The following is a 27,681-nucleotide window of genomic DNA, read 5'->3' as shown; positions in this document are numbered from 1 at the left end:
AACCTAAGTCTGGAGCTTGATATATAGTCAGAGGATATGCAAATATGGCCCTCCCTGTGCTGATTAAACCAGTCCAGCTCCAACCCTGCAGGTGGGAGAGGAGCCCCAGCCCCAGGAGTCCCAGGTGTTCCCATTCTGTGATCAGCACAGAACATAGACACCTCACCATGGAGTTTGTGCTGGGCTGGGTTTTCCTGGTTGCTCTTTTAAAAGGTAATTCATGGTGAATGAGAGACACTGAGTATGTGAGTGGACATGACTAAGAGTGGATGTGTGACAGATTCCTGACCAAGATGTCTTGTGTCTGCAGGTGTCCAGTGTGACGTGCAGTTGGTGGAGTCTGGGGGAGACCTGGTGAAGCCTGGGGGGTCCCTGAGACTCACCTGTGTGGCCTCTGGATTCACCTTCAGTAGCTATAGCATGAACTGGGTCCGCCAGGCTCCAGGGAAGGGGCTGCAGTGGGTCGCATACATTTATACTGATGGAAGTAGCACAAACTATGCAGACTCCGTGAAGGGACGATTCACCATCTCCAGAGACAACGCCAAGAACACACTGTATCTGCAGATGAACAGCCTGAAAACCGAGGACACGGCCACATATTACTGTGCAAGAGACACGGTGAGGGGACCAAACTGGGAGCCCACACACAAACCTCCCTGCAGGAGGGGATCAGCACCACCAGGGGGCGCACACTATGCACAATTCTGGTTTGTGTTCCCAGGAGCAGGTGCAGATGGAGGTTGCAGGCAGGTTTCCTGACAGGGTCTGGGGCTTCCTCTCCACACAGCAGTTTCTCCAGGGAGCCTCTCTGGTCACAGGATTCTGTGTTTATTAACTCTCTGAATTAGCAACTGCGTTGTCATAGGAAAAGTACCCTAACATGCACGAAGACACAGTTGTTTGCATTCCTTACTCCTGTCCCTCAGTATGAGTGAACTGCAGATTTCCTGGCGCACAACAGCTGAACCTTTACAGGAGTCCCAGATGCACTCACTGTGCAGCCAGGCCTACAGGAGCCCCCAGACCCCCATTATCTTCACCCAGCACTTGTCCCAAACAACGTGACACTTCCCTCCCGGCACTTGCTACTCAGGACTTTAAATGAGCTACAGCTTTATCCAATTCCTCTAAAGAAGAGATAATTAATCTCCATGTATTAGTCAGGATTCTCCCGAGGAACAGAAACCAAAGCACATTGGTTTCCATGACTAAATACATTGATAAGCCCCACATTCCACTCTCACATGCTGGAGACCCTGGAAAACCAGTGGTGTAATTCTCATCTGATTCTGAACTACTTTTAGTCTCAGAATGTGAAGAGCTGATGATGTAACTCAGAACAAGGGCCAGAGGATACCAATGTTCCAATTCAAACAGGCACATGGGAAATAAAACTGAGGGAATTCCTCCTCCCTCTGCATCAGTTTCTATTCAGAACCTTAATGGAATGGGTGATGCCCAAGCAGACAGAAACCACGGATAGAAATGCCAGTCTCTTCTGGAACACTTCACAGACATCCACAGAAACAGTGGGGCTTCTGGGCACCATGATGCAGTCAAGATGACACATAAAGGTAATCATGAGAAGTCAAATTTCTGTAAACGCGGAGCTCAAAGACTGAAGATTTAGAAGTCCATGCCATGACTGGCATGGAGCCTGGTGGGCATAGCTGTGCTTCTGTGGAGAAGGAAGGCAGAGTCGCATAGGGGGCATTGTGGTCTGAGAATCCCCTGGGCGACTTAGGGAGAGACTGTTAACTTCTCAGGGTGCATTTCATAAAGGTTGTATTGCCTCTCGTGGGGCAGGAGAGCTGACAGGCACCATTGCACTGCCCTGGTCATTAGCATAGGAGCCTCTGTTGAGAGCAGCTAACTGAACGCTGCCTTCTTGTTGTTCTTCACCATGAACTCCAAGCCCCCAGTGCTCATGCAACTGCCCTCCTGGGATAACTAGCTCCAGGCACAGCACAGTGAGACCCTCTCCTAGAGGATCAGTGGGGTCCCAGTCACATTGAGTTCATATAATTTGGGGTTTTCAAACCCAGCTAGAGCTCCTGAGATAAAACATAAGAGCCCTGTGCCACCAGGTGGGCCAATGGTTTGGACACAGACAGGGTGAAGGCAGGGTTCTGATGGAAGCCTGGGACCCACAGGTACAGATTGTTCTCTCTGTGGGAGGGCTTCCTGAACAGGGGAGGCTGGGAACTCCAACTCAAGGGACTAGACAGGGAGCTGATGCCAATATTTCCTCCCACCAATCGGCATGGACAGAATTCAGTGAGCAGCACAGAACCTCCCAGTAGAAGCTGAGCCACTGACACCAAGCTATACCCCCCCCCCCCTTGCCTTCCTCAGGTGCTTCCTTACTAGAGAAAGAGGGCCTGGAAACCAGATCAGCACCGCGCCCCTCCCTCAAAAGACGACATATACCCCCAAAGGCACCAAGTCTACTGACCATATAGTGAGGCATAGCTTCCCCTCTAGGGGAAATAGGAATTAGCCTCTTTTAACAGGCAGAACAAACTCACCTAGTTAAAACTCACAACATTGTGGACAATGTCTAAAGACTCATCAAGGGAGAAAAGGAGAAACTCTTCAGAGGACTTAGCTGAGGGACAGAGCAGCCAATACACGACAGCACAGTGCACACAGAATATGCAACAAATGCTTCCTAAAGTGTCAAGCCCTCAACAGCAATTGAACACTTCTCAATAAAGACACTACTCCAGAAGCAGAAAACAAAACAGGATTTTCTAAAACACTTAAGAAAGCAGAGATATAGAGATACACCATGATGGAGGAATTCATCCCAAAAGAAAAAACGATAAAAGGTCATTGCCAGGGATATTATTAAAGCACGTATAACTAATATGCCTCAAAGAGAATTTCTAAAAACACTCACAAGGAAATAGAATTTTTAACAACTATCATAAGGATACTTGCTGTGCTTGAGGAAAGCATAGGAGACATGAAGGATACCCTTACTGCAGATAGAAATGACCTAAAACCTAGTCATGCTGAAATTTTAAAATGCTGTAACCAAGATGTGAAACTGATGGTATATAATGACCTCAAGGCAGAAAGCAGATGAATGAGCAAGTGACATAGAAGATAAAATTATGGGGCAAGTGAAGCAGAAAGGAAGAGGAAAATTAAAATATTGCATCACACACATATACTTAGGGATCTCAGCAACTCCATAATGTGTAATAAAATTCTTTCTAAAGGAGGCCCAGAAGAAGGAGAGGGAGAAAACAAGGGAAGAAGAGTTATCTGAGTGAATTACCATGGGAAATTCCCAAAATGGGGAAGGAAACAGACATACACATATACAAGGCACAGAGAATGCCATTATTTTAAAAAACAGGCCAACACTGAGACATATCAGACAGAAATTGGCAAAATACACAGAAAAAGGAAAACCCTATAAGCACCAAGACAAAAGAGGTCACTAACTAAACAGGGAAGATAAAAGATTATGGCAGATGTATCCACAGAAACCTTCAGGCAAGAAGGGAGTAACATGATATCCACAACATGCACAGTTGAAAATTATGCAGCAAGAATACTTTCTCCAGAAAGGGTCATTCGGATACAAGAAGCGATAGAATTTCCCAGAAAAGCAAAAACGAAAGGAGTTCATGGCCTCTAAACAAGTGCCCTGCAAGAATTATTAAAGGGGACTCTTTGAGTGGAAAAGGAAGACTAAAAGAAACAAAGACTAGAAATAAGCAGAGAAAATCTCCAGAAACAGGGACTTTAGAGATAACACAATGGCAAAAGGGTATATCTATCAATAATCACTGTGAATGTAAAAGGGAAAAATGGTCCAATCAAAAGACATAGGATATCAGAATGGATTAAAAAAATACAAGACCTTCTGTACACTACCTACAATAGACTCATTTTCAACCTATAGCAACTGTAGATGGAAAGTGAGGGGAGGGAGAACAATTTATCAGGCTAATGGACATCAAAAGAAAGGTGTAGTACCATACTCATATCACACTAACTAGATTTTAAAACAAAGTCTGTTACAAGAGATGAGGAAGTCAGTACATCATCATGAAGGGGTCTATCCAACAAGAAGATATAAAGCTTTAAATATTTATACACCAAAAGTGGAAGCACTGGTGTATATAAATCAATTAATAAGAAACATTAAAAAATTTATTGATGGGGCGCCTGGGTGGCGCAGTCGGTTAAGCATCCGACTTCAGCCAGGTCACGATCTCGCGGTCCGTGAGTTTGAGCCCCGCGTCAGGCTCTGGGCTGATGGCTCGGAGCCTGGAGCCTGTTTCCGATTCTGTGTCTCCCTCTCTCTCTGCCCCTCCCCCGTTCGTGCTCTGTCTCTCTCTGTCCCAAAAATAAATTAAAAAAAAAACGTTAAAAAAAATTAAAAAAAATTATTGATAATAATACAAGAATAATAATAGAGAACTTCAACACTCCACTTACAGCAATGGACACATCACCTAAGCCAAAATTAATAAGGAAACAATGGCTTAGAAAGGCACACTGGACCAAATGGACTTAACAGATATATTCAGAACATTCCACCCTAAAGCAACAGAATACACATTCTTTTTGACTGCACATGCAACATTCTCCACAACAGATCACATACTATGTCATAAATCAGCTCATTACAAGTTCAAAAAGACTGAGATCATACATGCACATTTTCATACCGAACACTAAGAAACTTGAAGTCAACCACAAGAAAAACTTTGGCAACACCACTAATACCTAAGGTTAAAGAACACTGTGGTAAAGTATGAATGAGATTTTCAGGAAATTAAAGAATCAGTAAAAAATACATAGATGCAAATTAAAATGAAAACATGCCAGTGCCCCATCTGGATGCAGCAAAAGTGGTTGGCAGAGGGAAATATATAGCAATACAGGCCAAACTCAAGAAAGAAGAAAAATCTCAAACACACAACCACTTCACAACTAAAGAAGCTAGAAAATGAGCAGCAAATGAACCCCAAAGTCAGCAGAAGGTAAATGAAAAACATTAGAGCACACAAATGATAAAGAAACAAACAAAATATTAGATCAATGAAAATATAAGTTGGTTTTTGGAATAATAAATAAAAATGATAAACCCAAGGCCAGAGTTACGAAAAACAAAAGAGAAAGGACTAAGTCAATATAACCACAAATTTAAGATGAGAGATCACAACTAATAGCACAGAAATACAATCAGAAGAAAATATTTTGGAAATTTATATGCCAACAAACTGGTCAATCTGGAAGAACTGGATAAATTCCTACAGTAATGGAAACTACAGTAACTGAAATAGGAAGAAATAGAAAACCTGAACTGACTGACAATGAACAAAGCAACTGATCCATAATCAAAACCCTACTGAAACACAAAAGACCAGGGCCTGATGGCTTCACAGGTGAATGCTACCTGATATTTAAAGAAGAGTGTAAATAATCTATTTAAGTAGCATAAAATATTCTAGTCTTCTCAAACTGTTCCAAATAATAGAAATGGAAAGAAAACTTCCAAACTCATTCTATGAGAACAGTATGACCATGGTTCCAAATCAAATAAAACCCCACTAAAAAGGAGAATTAAAAGCCACTAGCCCTGATGAGCATGGATGCAACAATTATCAAGAAAATAATTGCAACTTGAATCCAAAAATACGTTAAAACTATCATTTACCACGATCAGGTGGGATTCATTCCTTGGTTGTAAGGGCAGTTCAATATTCACAAATGACTCAATGTCATACAACACATAGATGAGATAAAGGATAAAAACTATATGATCCTCTCAATAGATATAAAAAAAAAGCATTTGACAAAGTACAGCAACCTTTCTTAATAAAAACCCTCCACAAAACATAGAGGAAACATACCTTAACATCATAAAGACCATATATGAAAACCCCAGGTACTATCCACAGTAGGGAAAAAACCTTTTCCTCTACTGTCAGGAACACAAGAGGGATGCCCACTCCCATCATTCTACTTAACATATCACTGGAAGTCTTATCCTCACAAACAGACAACAAAAAGAAATAAAGGCATTCAAATTGGCAAGAAAGAAGTCAAATGTTCACTTTTCAAAATGACACACACTCTATATAGAAAACCTAAGAATCCACCAAAATGTTGCAAGCACTGATACACAAATTCAGCAAAGTAACAAGAAACAAAATCAACATGCAAAAATCTATTGCATTTGTATATAGTAATAATGTAGAAACAGAAAGACAAATCCAAAAAAAATTCCATCCCCTTTACAAATTGCATCAAAAATAATAGGATAACTAAAGGGTTAAAAGATCTATACTCTGAAAAATACAAACAAGATGAAAGAACCGAGAATGACACAAAGAAATGGAAACACAGTCAATGTTCAGGATTGAAGGTGCAAGTATTGTTGACATGTCTATGCTACACAAAGAAACAGGAGACTTTATGATTGCAGACTTCATGCTATATTGCAAAGCAGTAGTCATCAAGACAGTATGCTACAAGCACAAAAGAGACACACAGATCAGTAGAACAGACTAGTAAGCCCAGATATGGACTCACACATGTATGGTCACCTCATCTTGAAGGAAGTAGGAAAGACTATGTAATGGAAAAAAAAAAAGACAGTCTTCTCAATGAAGGGTGTTGGGAAACTGAACCAGAACATGAAAAAGAATGAAACCGAGCCACTTTCTTATACCATACACAAAAATAAATTCAAAATGGGTGAAAGACCTAAATGTGAGACAGGAGACCATCAAAATCCTAGAGGAGAACTCAGGCAGCAACTTCTTTGACATCGGACATCTCAACTTCTTACAAGACGTGTCTCAGAAGGCAAAGGAAACAATAGCAAACATTAACAACCAGGGCCTCATCAAAATAATAAGCTTCTGCACAACTAAAGAAACAATCAACTACTCTAAAAGTCAACCTACAGAATTGAAAAAGGTATTTGCAAATGATATATCTCATAAAGCCTTACTGTCCAAAATCTATAGAGACATATCAAACTCAGCATCCAAAATACAAACAATCCAGTGAAGAATTGGGCAGCAGACATGGCTAGACACTTTTCCAAACAAAGCATCCAGATGACTAATGAAAATACTCATCATCACTCAACATCAGGGAAATACAAATCAAAACTATGAGATAGGACCTCACAACTCTCAGAATGGCTAAAATTAACAACTCAGGAAACAACAGATACTGATGAGGATGAGGAGAAAAGGGAACCCTTTTATACACTTGGTGGGAATGCAAAGGGGTGTGGCCATTCCAGAAAACACTTTAAATACTTAAAACTGAAACTACCTTGTACTCCAGTAATTGCTCTACTAGGTATTCACCCAAAGGATACAAAAATTCTGATTTGAGGAGGCACATGCACCCCAATGTTTATAGCAGCATTAACAATGAGAGCCAAAGTGAGGAGAGAGACCAAAAGTCCACTGAGTGATGAATGTGCTATATGTATAGATTAGAATATTATTCAGTCATAAAAAAGAATGAAATCTTGCCATTTGCAAAGATGTTGATACAGTTAGAGGATATCATGCTAAGTGACATAAGGCAGTCAAAGAAAGACAAGCATGATATTATTTCCTTATATGGGGAATTTAAGAAACACAGCAGATGAACATAGGGGAAAGGGAAAAAAGAGCAAGAAAAAATATAAAAGACTCTAAGGTTAGAGAACGAATTGAGGGTTGCTGGAGGACAGGGGTGTAGGGGATGTGTTAATGGATGATGGGGATTAAGTAGGCCACGTGTTCTGATGCGTACTGGATGTGAATGTAGGTGATGAATCAGTGAATTCTACTACTGAAATTAATATCACACAGTATATAATCTAATAAAAATTTAAACACAAACTTAAAAAGTTAGAAAAGTAGAAAAAAAGGAAGGGAGAAACATTGTCACAAATTGTCGTGAACATGGAATCTAAGGTAGTGAGTCTAACTTCTTGCATTTACTCATTTTATCCCTAACTGCTAGTGGACATTAATTAACATACTCATGACTTTTCCAGCTGTTCCAGGTGGGCTGGAATTCAACCACAGCTGCCCTTCCCGACTCCACTGTTCCGACACCCCATGGGCAGCTTGTCCAGACACCTGCACAAGAACCCAGGTTGGACCTCAGCAGGGACCCTCATCTGCAGAACTGGAAAGTGTGGAGAGATGACCATTCCTGCCAGGCTCCGGGTTTCCTCCCGCAACCTTGCTGGCTCCGCTCCCTCATATTCCTTCCCTTCTCTTTGAAAAGAAGCATGTCCCCTGTTTCTGGTGCATGAAAGTGAGGGGCTATGTGTTCTATAAATGTTCATATGACAGATCACTTACATGGGGACAAATAAAAACCCATATGGTGCAGCCTGCCTCACGGGCTCCTATCACCCAAAGTGGCAGAGTACTAATAAACCTAAATATTCATTTAGTAAAACACTGTACAGCATGTTGTAAAAGTATTAGGAGATGAGAAGCCTGGAATAATTCCACAAATGCAGTATGAGCTCCCCTTGGAAGGAAGAAGAAATCTTATACTCCCAAACATGCAAAACAAAAAAATAATTTCAGGAAATGATAAAACAATTTCAGTGTGTTCTATTCATGAAGTGTCTGACAGTGACAATGCACAGAATGAATTGTTAGCGTTTCGCATAGAATTGTGAAGGAAACATCTTGAGTCACGAACTTGCTTGTGTGCACAGAGCTCAATGGCTCCTGACACATATAGAAACCCCCAAACCTGGAAAGGTTAACGTGTTTTTGGACCCCGGAGCACATCGATCAAATATGATGAACAATCTGGCCAAAAAGACACACACAGCATCTCTTGTGAAACTTGAATTCAATTTCAGCATGAGACCAGAATTTCCATATATTATGAAAAAACCATGCCATGAAAATGAGTTACTACACACTATAAACTTAAAAACAAACAACAGAGATCAGAGACCAGTTAGCGAACAAGTCAGCATTGAGAGAAACCAGGAAAAAAAAAAGATTTTAGTTATATTGTAAATCAAGAAATTAGTGGGGTGCCTGCATGGCTCAGTCAGTTAAGCATCTGACTTCAGCTCAGTTCACGATATCACGGTTCATGGGTTTGAGCCCCGTGTCAGTTTCTATGCTTACAGCTTGGAGCCTAGAGCCTGCTTCTGATAGTGTCTCCCTCTCTCTGCCTCCCGCCCACTTGCACTCTCTCTCTCTCTCTGTCTCAAGAATAAAAATTAAAAAAAAAATTATCAGTCACAAGCAATCAACCATTATGAAAACCAAAATTATACCTAAGAACCAAAGGCCCATAAAAAGAAATAGTATAGGGGCGCCTGGGTGGCGCAGTCGGTTAAGCGTCCGACTTCAGCCAGGTCACGATCTCGCAGTCCGTGAGTTTGAGCCCCGGGTCAGGCTCTGGGCTGATGGCTCGGAGCCTGGAGCCTGTTTCCGATTCTGTGTCTCCCTCTCTCTCTCTGCCCCTCCCCCGTTCATGCTCTGTCTCTCTCTGTCCCAAAAATAAAAATAAAAATGCTAAAAAAAAAAAAAGAAATAGTATAAATGGGCTTTGTGAAAATCAAATAATTTTTTCTGAACACGTGACAATCAATAGCAGTAAGACAAGTTACAGAGGAAGAGACAATATTCACAAATTGCATAACCACCAAGGGACTTGCATCCTGAATATGCTAAGAACCCTCAACAGTCAATAGGAAGAAAGGAAACAACCCTCTATAAAACAAGCACAGCCTTGCGTAGTAAACATCCCATCCTAGAGGTTGTAGACACATTAGGTAAGGACAGGAAACGACTCTTCACACCATACCTGTCAAGGAATTTCAAATCAAGAATGCAATAGATGCCCTATGCACTCATCCTGAGGGCTCAGGTATGAAGGGAACACTGGCAACACCATCCAGGTGAGCATCCAGCACACGTGCGGCCTCAAACACTGCAGGTAGGAATTTAAAATGAACACCAGCTCTGGAAAACCATTGGCTGTTGCTTATGAAATTATACATGGCTGACTTAACATGTAACCTGGAAATACCACTCACGAGTGTCTGCTCCAGAGTGACATCCCATGCTCACAAAATAAATGGTGTGTAAATATTTATAGCATCTTAGTGTTAAAAGCTAAGAATAAGGCAAAAGTCTTTCTAAATAAAAAGGAATAAACCAAGTATGAAACTTCCATCAATGGGATGCTTTGCCACAGAAATGTGACGCTATTGATGCAGAATTGAAACTAGGAGAACCTCAAAGACATGACATGAGGGAAGGGAAGTCGCCTCAAAGACTACAGAGGTGGTGTGGCCTGGGACATTCACACAGCCAGCCCAGGGTGACAGTGTTTGGCTGGATTTCTTTATCTCTTTCTGCCCAACACTCACATGATAAGTTCCTCTGCCTCATGTTGAATGCTGTCCTGCACTCAACAATGCTCTCATGTTTCCACTCTCCACAGACTAAACCCTACAACCTCGGACTCCTCTGAATGGAGAGTTGTTGAGGCCATAATCTCACATGTGTTCTGACAGGAGCTGTTCCCTCCACTGTCGCTGGCTCTGGCTCTTTCCTGCAGGTGAGGAGGAGTAGGTTAGGAATACTCCACTGAAACCATCTGTCTCCTGCACCTGACTCTCCCACAACATGAGGCCCAGAACTTCCTCACCCTCATCTGTAAATGAAGTCAGTTGTACGGGAACAGATTTGCACCTTGGTTTAGTAGATTGCTCCAGCTCCCCCCTGCCCTGGGCAAAACTCTGCAGCTGCAGGTGGGGACAAAATAAGGGCTCAGTTTAGGGGTGAGTGGCAGCTGCACTTCTTTGAGGCTTGCTTGTCCTGGTGGCATGAGACCCCTGCCATACAAGTCAGGTCTGGGGCGACCAGGCTCCCAGCATCCCGAGTGGACTGTGCCCAGGGCAGAGTTTCCATCCTGGGAGTGGGGCTGCAAACAATGAGTGAGTCCCATATCTCAGTGGCAACTGCTGGGGCTTGGCCTCAACAGCAAATAGCTTAGGGTCACTGACATCCTGTCCCTCTGGGAAAGAGTCCTCTGAACAGGAGCTGGTCACCAGGAACCCTGTGTATTATATACAATATTCTGGAGGGGACGTTGCAGCAAGGCTCAGTGGCACATGCCTATAGTCCCAGCTCCTTGCACTGGAGTTTCCATTTGCTGAGCTGGGGTGGGGAAGGAAAGGCACATACCTTAGCTCAAAATTCTAGCTTTTCCGTCTGTCAGTATTTTTTCTGGAATAAATGTTTCTTCATGGGCTGTATGCCAACAAGGCCATTTGCAGACACTGTAAATACATTATTTGAGATTTTATTCATATTCCACATAGTAAACATTCAATGTAGTATTACTTTCAGGTGTAAAATATAGTGATTCAACATTTCCATACAACACCCAGTGCTCATTATGACTGCGGCCCTGCAACCCCATCACCTACTTCCCCAAATCTCCTCCCACCTTCCCTCTGGTAACCATAAGTTTGTTTTGTATAGGTAAGAATCTGTTTTGTTGGGTTTATATGTTCCACGGGTCAAGCCTAAGACTCTTGATTTGGGTTCATGTCTTGATTTCATGGATCCTGAGATCAAGCCCCATTTTGGTTTCTGCACTGACAGCAAAGAGACTGCTTGGGATTCTCCTTCCCGCTTCCTCTGCTCCTACCCCCATTCTATCTCAACATAAATTTAAAAACATTGAAAAAAGTTTATTTCTTGGTAGCTCTTCTCTCTTCTTTGTCCCATTTCCCATTTGAAGTTTCTTAAATTCTACATATGAATGAAATCATATATTTGTCTTTCGCTCACTTGTTTCAGTTAGCATAATACTCTCTAACTCCATCCATATCATTACAAATAACAAATGTCATTCCTTTCAGGGCTGAGAAACATTCCAGTGTATGAGTATGAGTGTGTGTGTGTGTGTGTGTGTGTGTGTGTGTGTGTGTGTGTGTGTGTAGATATACCACATATACTTTATCCATTTATGAGTCAATGCTTACTTGGACTGTTTCCAGAGCTGGGCTGTTTTGGATAGGGCTGCTATAAACATAGAGTTGCAATTCCCTTTAAATTAGTATTTTTGTATCCTTTGGGTAAATACCTAGTAGTTCAATCGATCAATCATAAGGTAGTTATATTTTTAGCATTTTGAGGAACGCCCATGCTGTTTTCCAGACAAGCTGCACCAGTTTCCATTCCCACAAGCAGTTCAAAAGTGTGCCTCTTTCTCTGTATCCTCACAAACACCTGTTGTTCCTTGTGTAGTTGAGTTTAGTCATTTTGACAGGAGTGAGTTGATATTTCGTTGTAGTTTTGATTTATATTTCCCTGATGATGAGTGATGTTGAGCATCTTTTCATGTGTTTACTGGTCATCTGTATGTTGCATTTTGGAAAGTCTATTCATGCCTTCTGCTCATTTTTTTAATAGGATTATTCAGTTTTGGAGATGAATTTTATACTACATACAGAAAACCTGAAAAACTCCACCAAAAAAAAAAACCCACTAGAACTGATACAATAAACCAGTAAAGCTGCAGCATACAAAATCAACATACAGAAATTTGTGCATTTCGATACAACAATAATGAAGCAGGAGAAAGAGAAATCAAGGAATTTATCCCATTTACAATTACACCCAAAACCATAAGATACCTAGAAGTAACCCTCACTAAAGAGTTACAAGAGCTTTACTCTGAAAAACCTGGGACATTTATGGTACAAATTGAAGAAGACACAAAGAAATGGAAAAATATTCCATGCACATGGATTTAAAAAAAAAAACATTGTTAAAATGTTGATACTACCCAAAGCAATCTAGACATTCAATGCAAATAATTCAGTGCAAATATCCCCGTCAAATAATACAAGCATTCCTCACAGAGCTAAAACAAATAATTCTAAAATTATCATGGAACCACAAAAGACCTTGAACACCCAAAGCGATCCTAAAACAGAAAAGAAATGGAGGCATCACAATTCTGGATTTCAAGCTATATTACAATGCTGTAGTCATCAAGACAGTACGCTCCTGGCACAAAAAGAGACACATAGATTAACGGAACAGAGTAGAAAACCCATAAATGGTCAACTAATCTTCGACAAAACAGGAAACAGTATCAAATGGAAAAATGACAGTCCTGTCAACAAATGGTGTTGGGAAAACTGGACAGCAACAGGAAACTCTGATGGAACCAGACCACTTTCTTACAATATACACAAAAACAAATTCAAAATGGATGAAAGATCTAAATGTGAGAGAGGAAACCATCAAAATCCTAGAGGAAAACACAGGCACCAAAATCTTTGACCGCGGTCAGAACAACTTCTTCCTGGACATGTCCCAGATGCAAGGGAAACAAAAGCAAAAATGAACTATTGGGACCTCAAGATAAACAGCTTCTGTACAGCAAAGACACAATCAACAAAACTAAAAGGCAACTGACAAAATAGGAGAAGATATTTGCAAATGGCATATCAGATAAAGGCTTAGTATCCAAAATCTATAAAGAACTTTCAACTCGGCACTGAAAAAAACAAATAATCTGGTGAAGAAATGGCCAGAAGACATGAATAGACATTTTTCAAAGAAGACATCCAGATGGCGAAAAGACACGTGTAATGAGGCTCATTGTCACTCCTCGTCAGGGAACATAAATCAAAACCACAATGAGATAACACCTCACACCTGTCAGGAGGGCTAAAATTAACATGGTGGGAATGCAAACTGGTGCAGCCATTCTGGAAAATAGTGTGGAGATTCCTGAAAAAAATTAAAAATAGAACTATCCTGTGATCGAGCAATTGTTTTACTAGGTATTTATTCAAAGGATACCAAAATGCTGATTCAGAGGGGCACATGGACCCCAATGTTTACAGCAGCCCTATCAACAATAAGCAAATTGTGGGAGAGCCCAAATATCCATCAGGAGATGAATGCATAAAGAAGAGGTGGTAAATATATACAATGGAATATTACTCAGCCATCAAAAAGAATGAAATCTTGTCATTTACAACAATGTGGGTGGAACAACAACGTATTAACCTAAGTGAAATAAGTCAGTAAGAAAAAGTCAAATATCATATGATTTCATTCATATGTGGAATATAAGAAACACAACACAGGGGAAGGCAAAATAAGAGAAAAACAGAGAATAGGAAACCGGAAGAGACTCTTAAATACAGAGAACAAATCAAGGGGAGAGGGGTAAGGTGGGCTAAAAGGGAGGTGGGCATTAAGAAGGGCACTTGTTGAAATGAGAACTGTGTGATATATGTACGTGATGAATCACTAAATTCTACACCTGAAATCAATACTGCACTGTAGGTTAACACACTTGTATTTAAATTTAAAATATTATAAGAAAATTAAGTACATACATATATGAACTCTTGGGAGTGCCTCAAAATAGCAAGCTTCTGCACAGTGAAGAAAACAATAAACAAAACTAAAAGGCAACCTATGGAATGGAAGAAGATATTTATAAATGGCATATATTCAGGGTTAGGATCCAAAGTATGTAAATTTTTTAAAATTATTTTCACTTATCAGTACAGAGTGTGTGTCCATGCATACTTTGTGTGAGAAGTAAAACTCGTGTATTGTGGGAAGTTCTCACTGAAACTGAGATCCACACTCTTCACTAAATTTTAACCGTACAGTACAATATTGTTAAGTACACATGTAATGTTGTGGAGAAGACCTCTAGAAATTAGTCATCTTGCATAACAGAAAATCACACCCCTTGATATCTAACCCTCATTGTGCCTCTCTGCCAGCCCCTGGCAACTGCCACTCCACTCTGTTTTATTGTTATCAAAACCCGAAATCAGCTACTTGTTGCTGGAAAGGTCAACGTTCAAAGTTTTCATTTTGGTAGGAAAGGAATTTGAGCTTTATGCACAAGGCCAGCCACTGGTGAGAATGCAGACTCCTGGGCCTTGAACTGAAGTATATGCTTCCAGAATTAAGAGACGTTCACACAAGCTCTTTCATGGACAAATTCATGAGTTGTCTCCAAAACTGTGCAGTTGCACACTGAACATTTTCTCATTCTCCAGGTAATCTGTCTTCCCCCAGTCCCAATGTGGGTTCAGGATAATGGAGGGCTACCACCTACCCACACTGCCTGTTCCACACTGGGGTGTCTGTGGGCTGTGAGGGAAGGGGACTGGCATTAGGTTCCACCTAGCACAAGCTGTGCCTCCCTGGAGAGCAAATTTCCAAATGTGGGAGACTGAGACCATGAGGTTTAAAGGAGCACCAAATGAAATGAATCAGAAAGGCAGGCACAAGTGCCTATGGACGACTCTGGCATCCAGTTGGAGCCCGATGAATGTGAATCCCTGCTCTCTTTCTCTTGCCTACCTTTCAGTGAGTTTAACCTTAGATAAGGATCTGCCTAGGATTCCCACTTTGGTTTTCTGAGAGCCTTCTCAAATAACCACACAGAGGTGAGCCTGTGAAAAGTTAGGGACTTCAGCCCCATCCATTCTCAAGTAATCAGGTACGTGCTACCCTGTTTTCTATGTCCTGATCACTGGGACTGTGGAAAGGAGGCCTGCCCTTCCCAAGGTCCTTGTGTACCCTTGCTTCTGGGCCCTGTGAGTCATAAATCCTGTGCCTCCATTTCCTTTGTTGGGGGTGCACTGAAAGGCCACCTTGAGTCAGGAGGTCCCCATGCATCTCATGTATCCAAAGCCAGAACTCAGATGCCTAGGGAGCCGCCTGCCCACGCCCTGAGCAATGGCTCTTGCCTATTCCTTCAGCAGGATACAGTCTACATGTTCTTAATTTTGCACAACAGCTGGGGTCCCCAACACATTTGTCCCCAGGGATGGGATTGGGGGTCTAGGTGGTGCCCTCCAACAATGTGTTAGCACTGAGAATGGCTCACTCGTTCCTCACCCCCACATCTCAGCTGCTCTGGGAAGGAGCAGGAGCTTGCTGGTGGTCTGTAGCTTTGCTTTGGGCTGATGCCAAGTGTTGCCAGAAACCCCCCCCCCTAAGTTACCAATGCCATAAAAGATCAGACTCCCTGCAGAGACCAACAATCAGGCACCATCCTGGGGTTCCAGAGGTGTGTATTTCCTACTCATCTCCAAGTGAGATATTGCTGGACACCGAAGACCATATCCCTGGATTAGTGTCAAAGAAGACGCCAGCTGCTGGGTCCACTCTTTTCAGCCAGTACCCTGGTGTTGTGTTTGCTTAGCCATGCCTACCTAGTGACAGAGGCAACTCGACCAGGAGCATCATGTCGCCCTGGGCAGAGGACAGGAACAAGGCAACCTCCCCCTACTGGCTGTATTCCTCACTGCTGCTGACAATGGCTCCCTATTTGACAGGTGTTGTGGGGGACACCTCAGTGTGGGAGGCCTCAGCACACGTGTCTGGGAAGAGCTAACTTCTATCCCAGGTCCTCCCTGTCAAGACCACTACACCAACATATCCACGGACCAGTGTGAAAGAGAGAAATGGTGACAGGCACTACACCATCATGAAAATGCAAGGTTTCCTGGAATCATTTGTCCAAAGGGAGGGAGACAAGGACATTGATTGGCTTTAGTGGGTCTTCACAATTGGCTCCAAGCTGTTGCTTTAAGCACTTGACATACTACAGCTGTCTGGATTGGTCCAAGTCCTCCAGATTCAGAAATCCCTGAAAAGCTCAAGGTATCAATGGCCTGTTTACTTAGAGACAACCTACGGAGCTTCCAGTCATTTCACTGTATCAAAAGCTATCACAATCACCCCAAGGCACATGGCAAGAGACACACACCAAGGAAAAAGGGGAAGACTCTGAGGAAGAGGCTCCCTAGGGCCCCAGAGCCCACAGAGGTAGGAAGAAAGAAGCTCTGATTCTCCGGACTTGGATTTTTATGGCACGACAGCACAGGCCCACTGGGAGAGGTCAAGCCCAGGTGATGCAATCCAACTGTAAGATAGAATGGGGACAATTCAATGGGTGTGGGATTTGGGTTCTGTTTTGTTTTGTTTTTGCCTTATGTCATGCGCCCATGAGCCCTTGTCCATTTGTACCTGGAGGAGAGGCACTTGACAATAGAATCTAAGGAGTTCTTCTTGAAGGACCACTCTGATTTTAAGCCTTGTGCCAATACAATTCATGGAAATACCAGCTTTAGTGTAGCAGGCATTAGCATGCATGCCATAGTCAGATGTGAAAAGGAGAATTTTCAAGAAGCCCAAGACTTCTTTGCTGCAAATGCTGATGGGATCACCACCTCCATAGATAGGAGCCCACAGGAGGGTCCCAGCAGTGCCCCATTCAAGGTGTGGAACTTCAAACCAGATCTCTTGCTCTAGAGATGATGCCCACACTACCCTTTATGCACAGCTCTGAGAAGAGGGGTCCCTGGTGACTTGATCTCAGGCAGCCTGAACACAAGTCAGAAACTTTGATCAGACTCTTTGGGATCTTCGAGAGAATGCTATTCCTACCCTTCTGGTGGGTGCCATCACTTCTCTGGACATGACAGCCCTGGTAGTGGGGAGCTGGGATCCCAGTGGGTGGGGAGATGCCAAGGCCCCTGCCTAGGGACCCAGAGGTTTGTGGAGTATGTCCTTCCTCCTGGGACAACTGCCTCTACACTTCTGTAATTACCCTGTAGGACACAGACACTGACACCACTTTATTTCTCTCATTGACCCTGAAGCCAAGGTACAGTGCTTCCCAGGAACCCCTCCAAATATAAGTGTGGTGCTCTTTATCTTACTAGGTATAAAGGGAGGGATAGTAGAAGGGTCTCAACATCCCTTTGATGTCACTATTGGAAGAATCTTTACTGAATCTCTTTTACCAACGGTGGCCCCTTTGACCCTGCATTGTCTGGTTAATGATGTGGATGCCCTCACATGCAATCAAGGCCAGTGGGAACAAACCCTGTGCCTGGATTTTCTGGGGGGAGCTACATATCAGGAGTCTGTAGGACTGCAAATTGCACCCCCCTTACATCCAATTAAGACAGTATATGCACATCAATATTGTGTACAATAGAAGACTGAGTAATTGCACCCCATACTTCAAGATTTACTGAAGGAGGGGGGACATTAAACACACCATTTCTCCTTTCAGTCTGCGCACTTGACGGGCATTAAAGCCCCCTCCTAACAGGTGGCGCTTTACAGTTGACTACTGAAATGGAAATGCCCAGGTGTCCATAAGATGGCTTAGATTCCCAAGACTGTCTAGGCAGTTGAGGGTATCTCAAGGGCCACAGGGGAGACTCTGCATGACTGAGATAGCCAGTATGTCCCATTCAGCATCGATGACCAAGGAGTCCCAGCCACAGTCTGCTCTCAACCTGTACATCTCTACCCTGCTACCTTGGGAATTCCTAACAGTCCAAACAGTGCCAAGATGTTAGCCTGACCAGCTCATGTAGAGCCTGTCATGAGTTCCCACTGGTCTGGGCAATTGAGGGTCACGGTCACTGGTCAATTATCATGCATTCCTGAAAGTTTGTGAGACATGGGAGGCCTGCAGCCCTTCAGCAGCTATAAGGTGGGTTTTGTCACCTGACTGAGCTACTCCAGATTTTCAGTCTACTTTCCTATGACTTGTGCATTTAGGCAGCCTTACCAGGAAGTGGCTGAGCTATGCCAGTTGATGCACAGGTAGTCTGAGTGCCAATGAAACATTTTGGGAACTGGAAAGTGTTTGTGCCATGGGGGTTATGCTGGAGCACCTAGTGACCATCTGGCACCAGATTGCTTTGCTATGTCACCAAGAGAGAGAACCCAGCACCATGACTGTCTTCATACAAAGGGAAATATTCTCTCCCAATACTTCACCTGAGCAAAGGACCATCCTGAAGCTTCCATCAAAGTTGTGGTCCCGATCAATGCAGTGGAAGGAAAGGCAGAGTGACATTGTCGTGCTGGTTGTGGATACCACACCCTTCCATTTGTCCATCCACATGGTGCATTCACCTGCTTACATTGGCAGGAAATAACACTACTTTGGGGGCTTACTTGCTATCCTGATGTCAAAACAATTGACAATCACACTGATTATTTACTGTAGGCAGGACTTGGAAAACTTGTGTAAGGGTCTGTGTCTGACCTTCTGAGATAACTACACAGGTGAATGGGGCAGATGCAGTCTGAAGATAGACAGTCATAGAGGTTCAGAGGGAGAGCAGGAAATGTAGTCAGTCTTTTAATAGTGGAGGAAAGGGTAGGCTCCATTTTAAAAAGTTTTTTTTTTTCCTGACAGGAAAGAGCCGGAAAATGAAACTAGGTGGAAATGCAGTTTTTTGATCCGTGACCTACTATGTGATGCCATGTGCTTCCAGAGCCTGGGAATTGGCTCTGGGAATCCTTACCAATGGTCATCATGGGGATGGTCATCCACAGTCTTGACAATGGCGATCTAGAACTATTTTGTGCAGCTTGCGTTAATCCAGAAGAATCTTTCCCTAATTCTGATGGCAGTATAGTCGGTTAGGAGTTCGTCATAAGGTCCTTCTCAGCGAGGTGGCATAGGGTGCTCACTGAAGACCTGATGAGCGTCCCATATTCTGTAGAAAGGGTGGCAAGACTAGTCAGTGGCAGAGGCCGTTTTCTTATTGTCTGTGGATCACATGACCCAAGTGTACCTGTTAGTTCTTGGACATGGCTATGCATGGCATCAACTTGGTCATATAAGTTATCATGAAGTTCACTCAATCAGTAAAGAAAGGGTTAAGGATTCCTTTTGAAAATACTGTTGCAAAGGGGGTCAGTCCTGGTCTGCTATTTGGAGCATTCCAAATCTCATTAAGGGCCAAGGAAAATGATTCTGGATGTTCCAGGCCAGTTTCCAGGTGGATTTTTCCTGAAGGACTTTTGTGTCTAGTTATTCATGTTCCATATCTGTTCCCCTAATCCACATATCCTCATTGTCCTCTTCTGTGATGATTAAGGGTGATGTGGGGTATAAAATTCTAATTATCACCCCCAAGTCTTTGCAAGTACGTAGTTTGTCTATGTGCTGAAGTGAGTTCCTTGGTCTGGCTAAATCCATAATGGAATGGCAAATCCAGGAACCATTTCAGGCATTACATTCTTTACCACAGTTGTGGCACTGGCATATCCAGTCAGACAGCATCAGTCCATCCACCAAATATGCAGCCATTAAACAAAGAGGAAGCCAATTTGTCAAATCCATCTTGAGAGCCCCAGTGGGTAGGGAGGAGCTAGAGGGACTCCCTGGGGCCTGCTGATATTATACAAAACTTGGAGAAATTTACAAGTAGTGCCCTGGGAAATAATTTAGTCAGAAGTTTAGTGGATGCCTGGGAAGAACCCACTGTCTCTCAGTTTCTTAATTATCCCATCTCATGGGGTTGGTGCAAGACCAAAGGAGAGAAGAAAGGGGCCTCAGGAGGCCCACTCAACCCCGATGTATACCCCATCTGATCATTATCTGTCCACCTGTCTTTTCCCATTGTGAGGAACTTACATGATAAACAATAGTCCAAGTCAGGGAAAAAGGCAGGCTTCTAAAGTGAAGAAAAGGACAAGGGCCTCTGATCTTGGCTGTGTATTTGACAGCCTTGTGCGCTCTGTCAGTCGCTGGAGAGATAGTGACAGTTTCCTCACGGTTTGGGCTGGAGAGTGACTGTTAGTAATTTTAGCAGAAAGATCAGTTGCGTATAATAGGGCAGCAATTATAGGCCTGCTGGAAAAATGTCCTCTGTCCTCTGGTACTCATGAGGTTAGGACCTGTGGGATTTCCAGAGGGTGCCAACAGCCCTGAGACTCCAGGGCAGGTCTGGAATGCCTGTGAATAGTGGCAGTAATTCCCTCTGCAGATGTGCAAGCTTGAGGAAACCTGGGAGCGCAATGGCTTAGACTGCTTTTACAGCAGGCAGAGAGGACGCCTGGAGTACTTCTAGTAGGGACACTGGCCTGAGTGGTTCCTATGTTTCCCCACATACAGAAGCTGTCACAAAATAGAAGTCAGGGCAGGGCACCTGAGTGGCTCAGTTGATTAAGCTATGGACCTCAGCTCAGGTCATGATCTCTCAGTTTGTGAGTTCAAACTCCACATTGGGCTCTGGACTGACAGCTCAGAGCCTGGAGCCTACTTCAGATTCTATGTCTCCCCCTCTCTCTATACCCCTCCCCTGCTCACGCTCTGTGTCTCTCTGTCTCTCAATAAGAAATAAATGTTAAAGAAATATTTTTTAAAAAAAAATAGAACTCAGGGTTGACCACCAGATGTCCCAGAAACCATTCCTGTAGCTGAGGGCAATCGTGTGGAATGAAGTAGGGTCTCCCCTTTTAAATGTTTTTAATGTTTATTTATTTTTGAAAGAAAGAGTGTGAGTTGGGAGGAGCTGAGAGAGAGGGGGACACAGAATCTGAAGCAGGCTCCAGGCTCTGAGCTGACAGCACAGAGCCCGATGCAGGGCTCAAACTCACAAACCACGAACTCATGACCTGAGCTGATGTAGGATTCCCACAAACTGAGCCACCCAGGTGCCCTGGATCTCTCTTTTTAGGGAGGGGAGTGGTATAGCCCGATTTAAACTGTTAACATGACACAAGATGATGGAAGGGTTGGTCAGTGGCCAGCTGGTAGGTAGGTGGTGGGCCTGGAAATTACAAACTTCTCAGAGAGGAATACAGAGGTGAGTGGGGATCCTAAGTATCCAGACAGCAGTTGTGGGGGTGCAAGCATGCAGTGGGGCCTGATGGCCCAAGGTCTAATTTTCATGGGAAGAAAGTTATAGGAAATATCCGAGAGGCACAGGTTGTCGCAGAATACCTGTAGCCACTCCATTTCCATGGAATGAGAGGTGAAACATGTTACTGATATTCAGACAGTTGAGAGTTTGGGTTTGCACAGAGCTAATATTAACACTTTAAAGTAGGTTAATGACTCTGAAAGCCACGAAAAGAAATCTGTGGCAGCATCAGGTAGGGGTGAGGGGCTCATAGAAACAGAGCAAAGGCAGTGAAGTTAGGGGTCCTTGGGAAGCAGTAGCCAGGTTTCCTTAAAAGCTTATGCAACTGCATTTTTGTACTGGTGAGAGGGATGTGAAAAACTGACAAGACACTTTGTGGGGAGTTTTGAAGCACTGTGACATAGTCCTCGTTGGCAGTAGCTGTTTGCAACCATGGACATTAAGAAGACAGGAGGGTTGGGCGCCTGGGTGGCACAGTCGGTTAAGCGTCCGACTTCAGCCAGGTCACGATCTCGCGGTCTGTGAGTTCGAGCCCCACGTCAGGCTCTGGGCTGATGGCTCGGAGCCTGGAGCCTGTTTCCGATTCTGTGTCTCCCTCTCTCTCTGCCCCTCCCCTGTTCATGCTCCGTCTCTCTCTGTCCCAAAAATAAATAAACGTTGGAAAAAAAATTAAAAAAAAAAAGAAGAAGACAGGAGGGTGAATGGCCCTGTCTGGCTGGTGCTTTAGGAGGGTGGGGGAGTCTGCAAGGGCTCTCTGACTCCTTTGGTAATAGAGTGACAAGTCAGGGACATACTAAACAAGATGCAGCCTTGGGTGAAGGCACAGAATGTAAGTTGGCTTCAAGAACTTGGAGTAATATTGAGTCCAACTTAGTTGCCTTCCCCAAGCATACATACATGAAAAGACAACTTGTGAATCAGAGTGCAATGGCATTGACAAGAAAGTTGAGCAGATGTTCATTCTAGTAATGCATCTTCATCACCAGGAATTGAGGCATGAGTGGCAGCCCAGTTAGGGACAAAAGATGAGGAGGGAGGGTAATAGATGACAAAAGACTTTATGGTTCCTACATTCTACAAATCAGTAGCTTTGCCTTCTGAATTAAATTCTGTCTTTCTTTACTCACAAGATGGGGGGGTTACACGGTGAGGAGGTAAAGCAAGAACATCCTGTGGTAACAGAATCTATCACAGGGTCAGGTCCTCCCTCTGCAGCAAGACAGGGCATCTGGCTACTGATGGGTGGGGGCAGCTCCTTTCTCAGGCCCCCTGAGCACAGGCTCTGCACTGGGGGCAATCCATCCTCTTGTGCATGTGAGGCCTAGACACTAGTGGGCACATCTTTAAGACTCATCCTCTGAGGAGCACTTTGAATGGAGGTAGGTCTCCATTAGGGAAAGGGGGAAGCTTGAGGTGTGGTCTGATGGCAGGGAAATGAGAACACCTTATTGTCCCTCCTGCATTGTGGATATTAACTCCTTTTCAATATTTTTTATTGTAATGTCTACCCTCCCATAGACTGCCTTCTAGCTCTGCAAATATTTGCTTGCCCCTTTTCTAGTATGGTGTAGTCCCCCTTGCCTGCTTTGTTCTCTGTGACTTTGCTTTTATATCAAATCAATCATGCTCAAGTGAATGTCATCATGTTTATCTTTCATGTTTTCTTTGAAGGCATTTAGGTTCAAGTGTTCTTCTTAATCCTTCATCCATTTTGAGATTTTTTTGTGTCGACGTATATGTATGACGCAAGATTACGGCCAAATGTTATTATTTTGCATGTATATATCAATAGTATTTTTTTAATTTTTACTTTGTTTTTGAGGGAGAGACACAGATCATGAGTAGGGAGACACAGAGACAGAGGCAGAAACAGAATCCAGGCCCTGAGCTGTCAGCAGGAGCCTGATGTGAGGCTCGAACCCACAAACCATGAGATCATAACCTGAGTGGAAGTGGGATGCTTACTTACTGAGCCACACAGGTGCCCCTAGTCAACACAATTTTTAAGAGACACTATCCTACCCCCATGTGCATTGTTGGAAATCTCGTGGAGGATTTGCTGACTGCATCTGCAAACTTCTACTTCTGGGCTCCGTAATGAGCTCCACTGGTCTAAATGTCTCATTTGACGCCAGCAGCACACTGTTGTGGTTAATGTACCTCTGCAATATCTTTAGAAAGAGAGAAGTGTGATGTCTCCAGGTTCTCTCGACGTCATGATTGTTTTGTTGCTTCCATGTGTTGTGTGCTTTCATAAGAATTGTATATTTTTCAGATTCCTTAAAAAACTCATTGGCATTTTTATTGACATAAAAAGATAAACATAAAAATAACAAAAAAAGATAAAGCAGACAGAACATAGAGACTATCACAAATACAGAAAACAAATCAATTACATAAAAATTTGTATTTGGAATAGTAAGTAAAATTTGAAACAAATAGGTAGCCTGGGGAAATAGGGAAGACTCAACCAAATGCAATCAGAATTGAAAGAGGAGACATAACTGAACTAAAGACTTTAAAAGGATCATTAAAGAAAAACTTTGGTATTTATAGGCGAACAATTAGATCACCAGAAAAAATTACACGGTATGCCATAATGTAGTCCACCAAGACTGTTTCATGGAAAAATACAAAATGAACAAAAGAAAAATTAATAAGATTTCTCTATCTAAAACCTCACCCTCCAAAAAATCTGCATAGGAGTCCATGGCTTTATTAAAACTTCTACTAAATATTTAAAGAGGAATTAATGACAATATTTCTCAAACTATTACAAACCACTGATAAAAAAACAGCACTCCCAAATGAAATTTGTGAGGACAGCATTGTTTTCACACCAAAACCAAAGAAAGACACCACAAGAAGGGAAACTATAGGTCACTATCTCAAATGAACACACATGCAAAATTCCTTCACAAAATCTGAGCATACTGAATTCAAGAGAATATTGAGAGGATCATACAACATAATCCAGTGTGATTCATCCAGGGATGCAAGGATCCTTCAACACACACAGATGCATAAATGTGATGTCCGCAATTAACAGAGGGAATGATTGAATCAAAGCCATCATTGATTGATTCAAAAAAACATTAGACAAAATTCAACACATGTTCATCATTTAAAAAGAACCCAATTAAAATGGAACTGAAGGAAATTACCTCCACATGATCATGGCCACTATGAAAAGCCCACACCTGACAGCATATTGAACGGTAAAATGCTGAAGGCTTTCCTGTGAAATCAGGAGCCAGGCAATGATGGTCACCCCTAACATAAGTATTCCCCATGATAACGTGAAGAATACATATGCCACCTCAAACTATGTCATCTTGTCACACTGCTTATTTGGGTGAAAGTCACTTGAGAAATAGTCCAAGTACACTCAGCCTCTCCATCGTCCCTTGACAGCAGGATATAAATCTCCCTCCCGTGTACCAAGAGGGAAGAACCATCGTTAGCACCAGAATAAACAATACAGGGACAAGAAGGCTGTGCAAACAAACCTACTTACTTGGTGACTAACATAATACCCCAAACTTAACTCTTGCCAAAGCCAATGTTTTGTTGTCTGAAAGACACCAGTGCCACCTGCTTTGTCCTTTCTCTGGGTGTCATATCATTAGGAAGGCCATGCACTTACAAAATGAAATTGATTCTCTCCTGTACATATGTCTTATGTCAATTGAATCCTTACACTGGCTAAATCCCAGAAGAAAAGAAGGGAAAAGATTTCTTCTCCTACAACTGGAAGATGTAACCAGAAAAAATAGGGAATAAAAAAAAAATAAAAGACATTTAAATCAGTAAGGAGGAAGGAAAATTACTTGTTGGCAGGTGACATTGATCTTAAACATAACAAAACCCTAGAGATACCACAAAAAATATTAGAACGAGTTTTTTTTTAATGAGGAAAAGAGCAGGATGCACAATGAACAAAGAAAATAAATAAAAATAAACTACCTGTGATTCTACACACCAGCATGAAAATACATGCAAAATAAATAACATAATTATACAAGTGAAAATGGCACAGAATAAAGTATTTTGGGTTAAACTTCAAAAAGTATGTAAAATACTTGTAGAGTGAAAAAAATCTATCTTGATGAAAGACCTGTAAAAATGCACACAGGACTGCAAATATACCTGTACTCACTGAATACAATTATTCATATTGTCACAGCACCATCTACACAAACTAAACTACAAGTGCGTCCCTAACCCTGTCGTTCATTTTTAAACAATCAAATCTAACACTGGAGCTTGATATATATGTCAGAGCACATGCAAATGGGGTCCTCTCTGTGCTGATAAAACCAGCCCATCCCAGACTCTGCAGCTGGGAGAGGCCCCCGGCCCCGGGAGTCCCAGTTGTTCCCATTCTCTGATCAGGACAGAACAGACTCCTCACCATGGAGTTTGTGCTTGGCTGGGTGTTCCTGGTTGCTCTTTTAAAAGGTAATTCATGGTGAATGAGAGACACAGAGTATGTGAGTGGATATGAGTGAGAAACAGTGGATGTGGGACAGATTCCTGACCAAGATGTCTTGTGTCTGCAGGTGTCCAGTGTGATGTGCAGCTGGTGGAGTCTGGAGAAGACCTGGTGCAGCCTGGGGGGTCCCTGAGACTCACCTGTGTAGCCTCTGGATTCACCTTCAGTAGCTATAGCATGAGCTGGGTTCGCCAGGCTCCAGGAAAGGGGTTGCAGTGGCTCGCATATGTTTATGATGATGGAAGAAGCACATACTACGCAGACTCCATGAAGGGCCGATTCCCCATCTCCAGAGACAACTCCAAGAACACGCTGTATCTGCAGATGAACAACCTGCGGGCCGAGGACAAGGCCATATATTACTGTACAAGAGACAGGGTGAGGGGACCTCACTGGGAGCCCAGACACAAACCTCCCTGCAGGAGGGGATCAGCACCACCGGGGGGGGGGGGGGGCACACTATACACAATTCTGCTTTGTGTTGCCAGGAGCAGGTGCAGATGGAGGTTACAGGCAGGTTTCCTCTCAGGGTCTGGGGCTTCCTCTCCACACAGCAGTTTCTTCAGGGAGCCTCGCTGGACACAGGATTCTGTGTTTACCTATTAACTGTGTGAATTAGATCATTGTTTTCATAGGAAAACTACCCTACCATGCACAAAGACACAGTTGTTTGCATTGCTTTCTCCTGTCCCTCAACGTGAGTGAATTACAGATTTTCTGAGGCACAATAGCTAAACATTTACATAAGTCCCAGATGCACTCCCTGAGCAGCCAGGACCACAAGCTCCCACAGCTCCCCATTATCTTCACCCAGCCCTTGTCCCAATCAAACAACGTGACACTTCCTTCATGGCACTAGCTACTCAGACTTTAAATGAGCTACAGCTTTATTCAATTCCTCTAAACAAGAGATAAATCATCTCCATGTATTAGTCAGGATTCCCTCGAGCAACAGAACCCAAAGCACATTGGTTTCCATGACAAAATATGTTGAGAAGTCCCATGATCTACTGTCACAAGTTGGGAAGCCAGGAAAACCAGTGGTATAATTCTCGCCTGATTCTGAACTAGTGTCTAGTCTCAGAACCTGCAGAGCCGATGATGTAACTCTAAGAACAAGGGCAGGAGGAGACCAATGTTCCAGTTCAAACAAGCACATGGGAAGTAAAAATGAGGGAATTCTCCCTCCCTCTGCATCGGATTCTACTCAGAACTGTGATGGAATGGGTGATGCCCAGGCAGAAAGAAACCATGGATGGAAATGCCAATCTCTTCTGGAAACTCATCACAGACATACACAGAAACAGTTGTGAACTGGACACCCATGACACAGTCAAGATGACACGTCAACCTGCTGTAAATGTCGAGTTCAAAAACTGAAGATTTAGAAGTCCATGCCATCACTGGGGTGGACCCTGGTGGGCATAGCAGTGCTCCTGTGGAGAAGGAGCCCCGAGGCCCATAG

At 43.1% G+C, this 27,681-nt stretch overlaps 1 gene segment (V, D, J or C); it reads left to right on the top strand.

The window, feature by feature from the left end:
- The first annotated feature begins 71 nt into the window (after window positions 1-71).
- Window positions 72-27,681, top strand: LOC123386264. The segment is given in 3 exon segments: window positions 72-213; window positions 26,284-26,634; window positions 27,599-27,681. Coding segments are annotated over 3 exon segments (480 nt in total).

The sequence above is a fragment of the Felis catus genome, chromosome B3 (assembly GCF_018350175.1).
Source record: "Felis catus isolate Fca126 chromosome B3, F.catus_Fca126_mat1.0, whole genome shotgun sequence".
Taxonomy (NCBI): Eukaryota; Metazoa; Chordata; class Mammalia; order Carnivora; family Felidae; genus Felis; species Felis catus.
The sequence above is the reverse complement of the archived record's forward strand: the minus strand, read 5'-3'. Positions and strand labels throughout refer to the sequence as shown.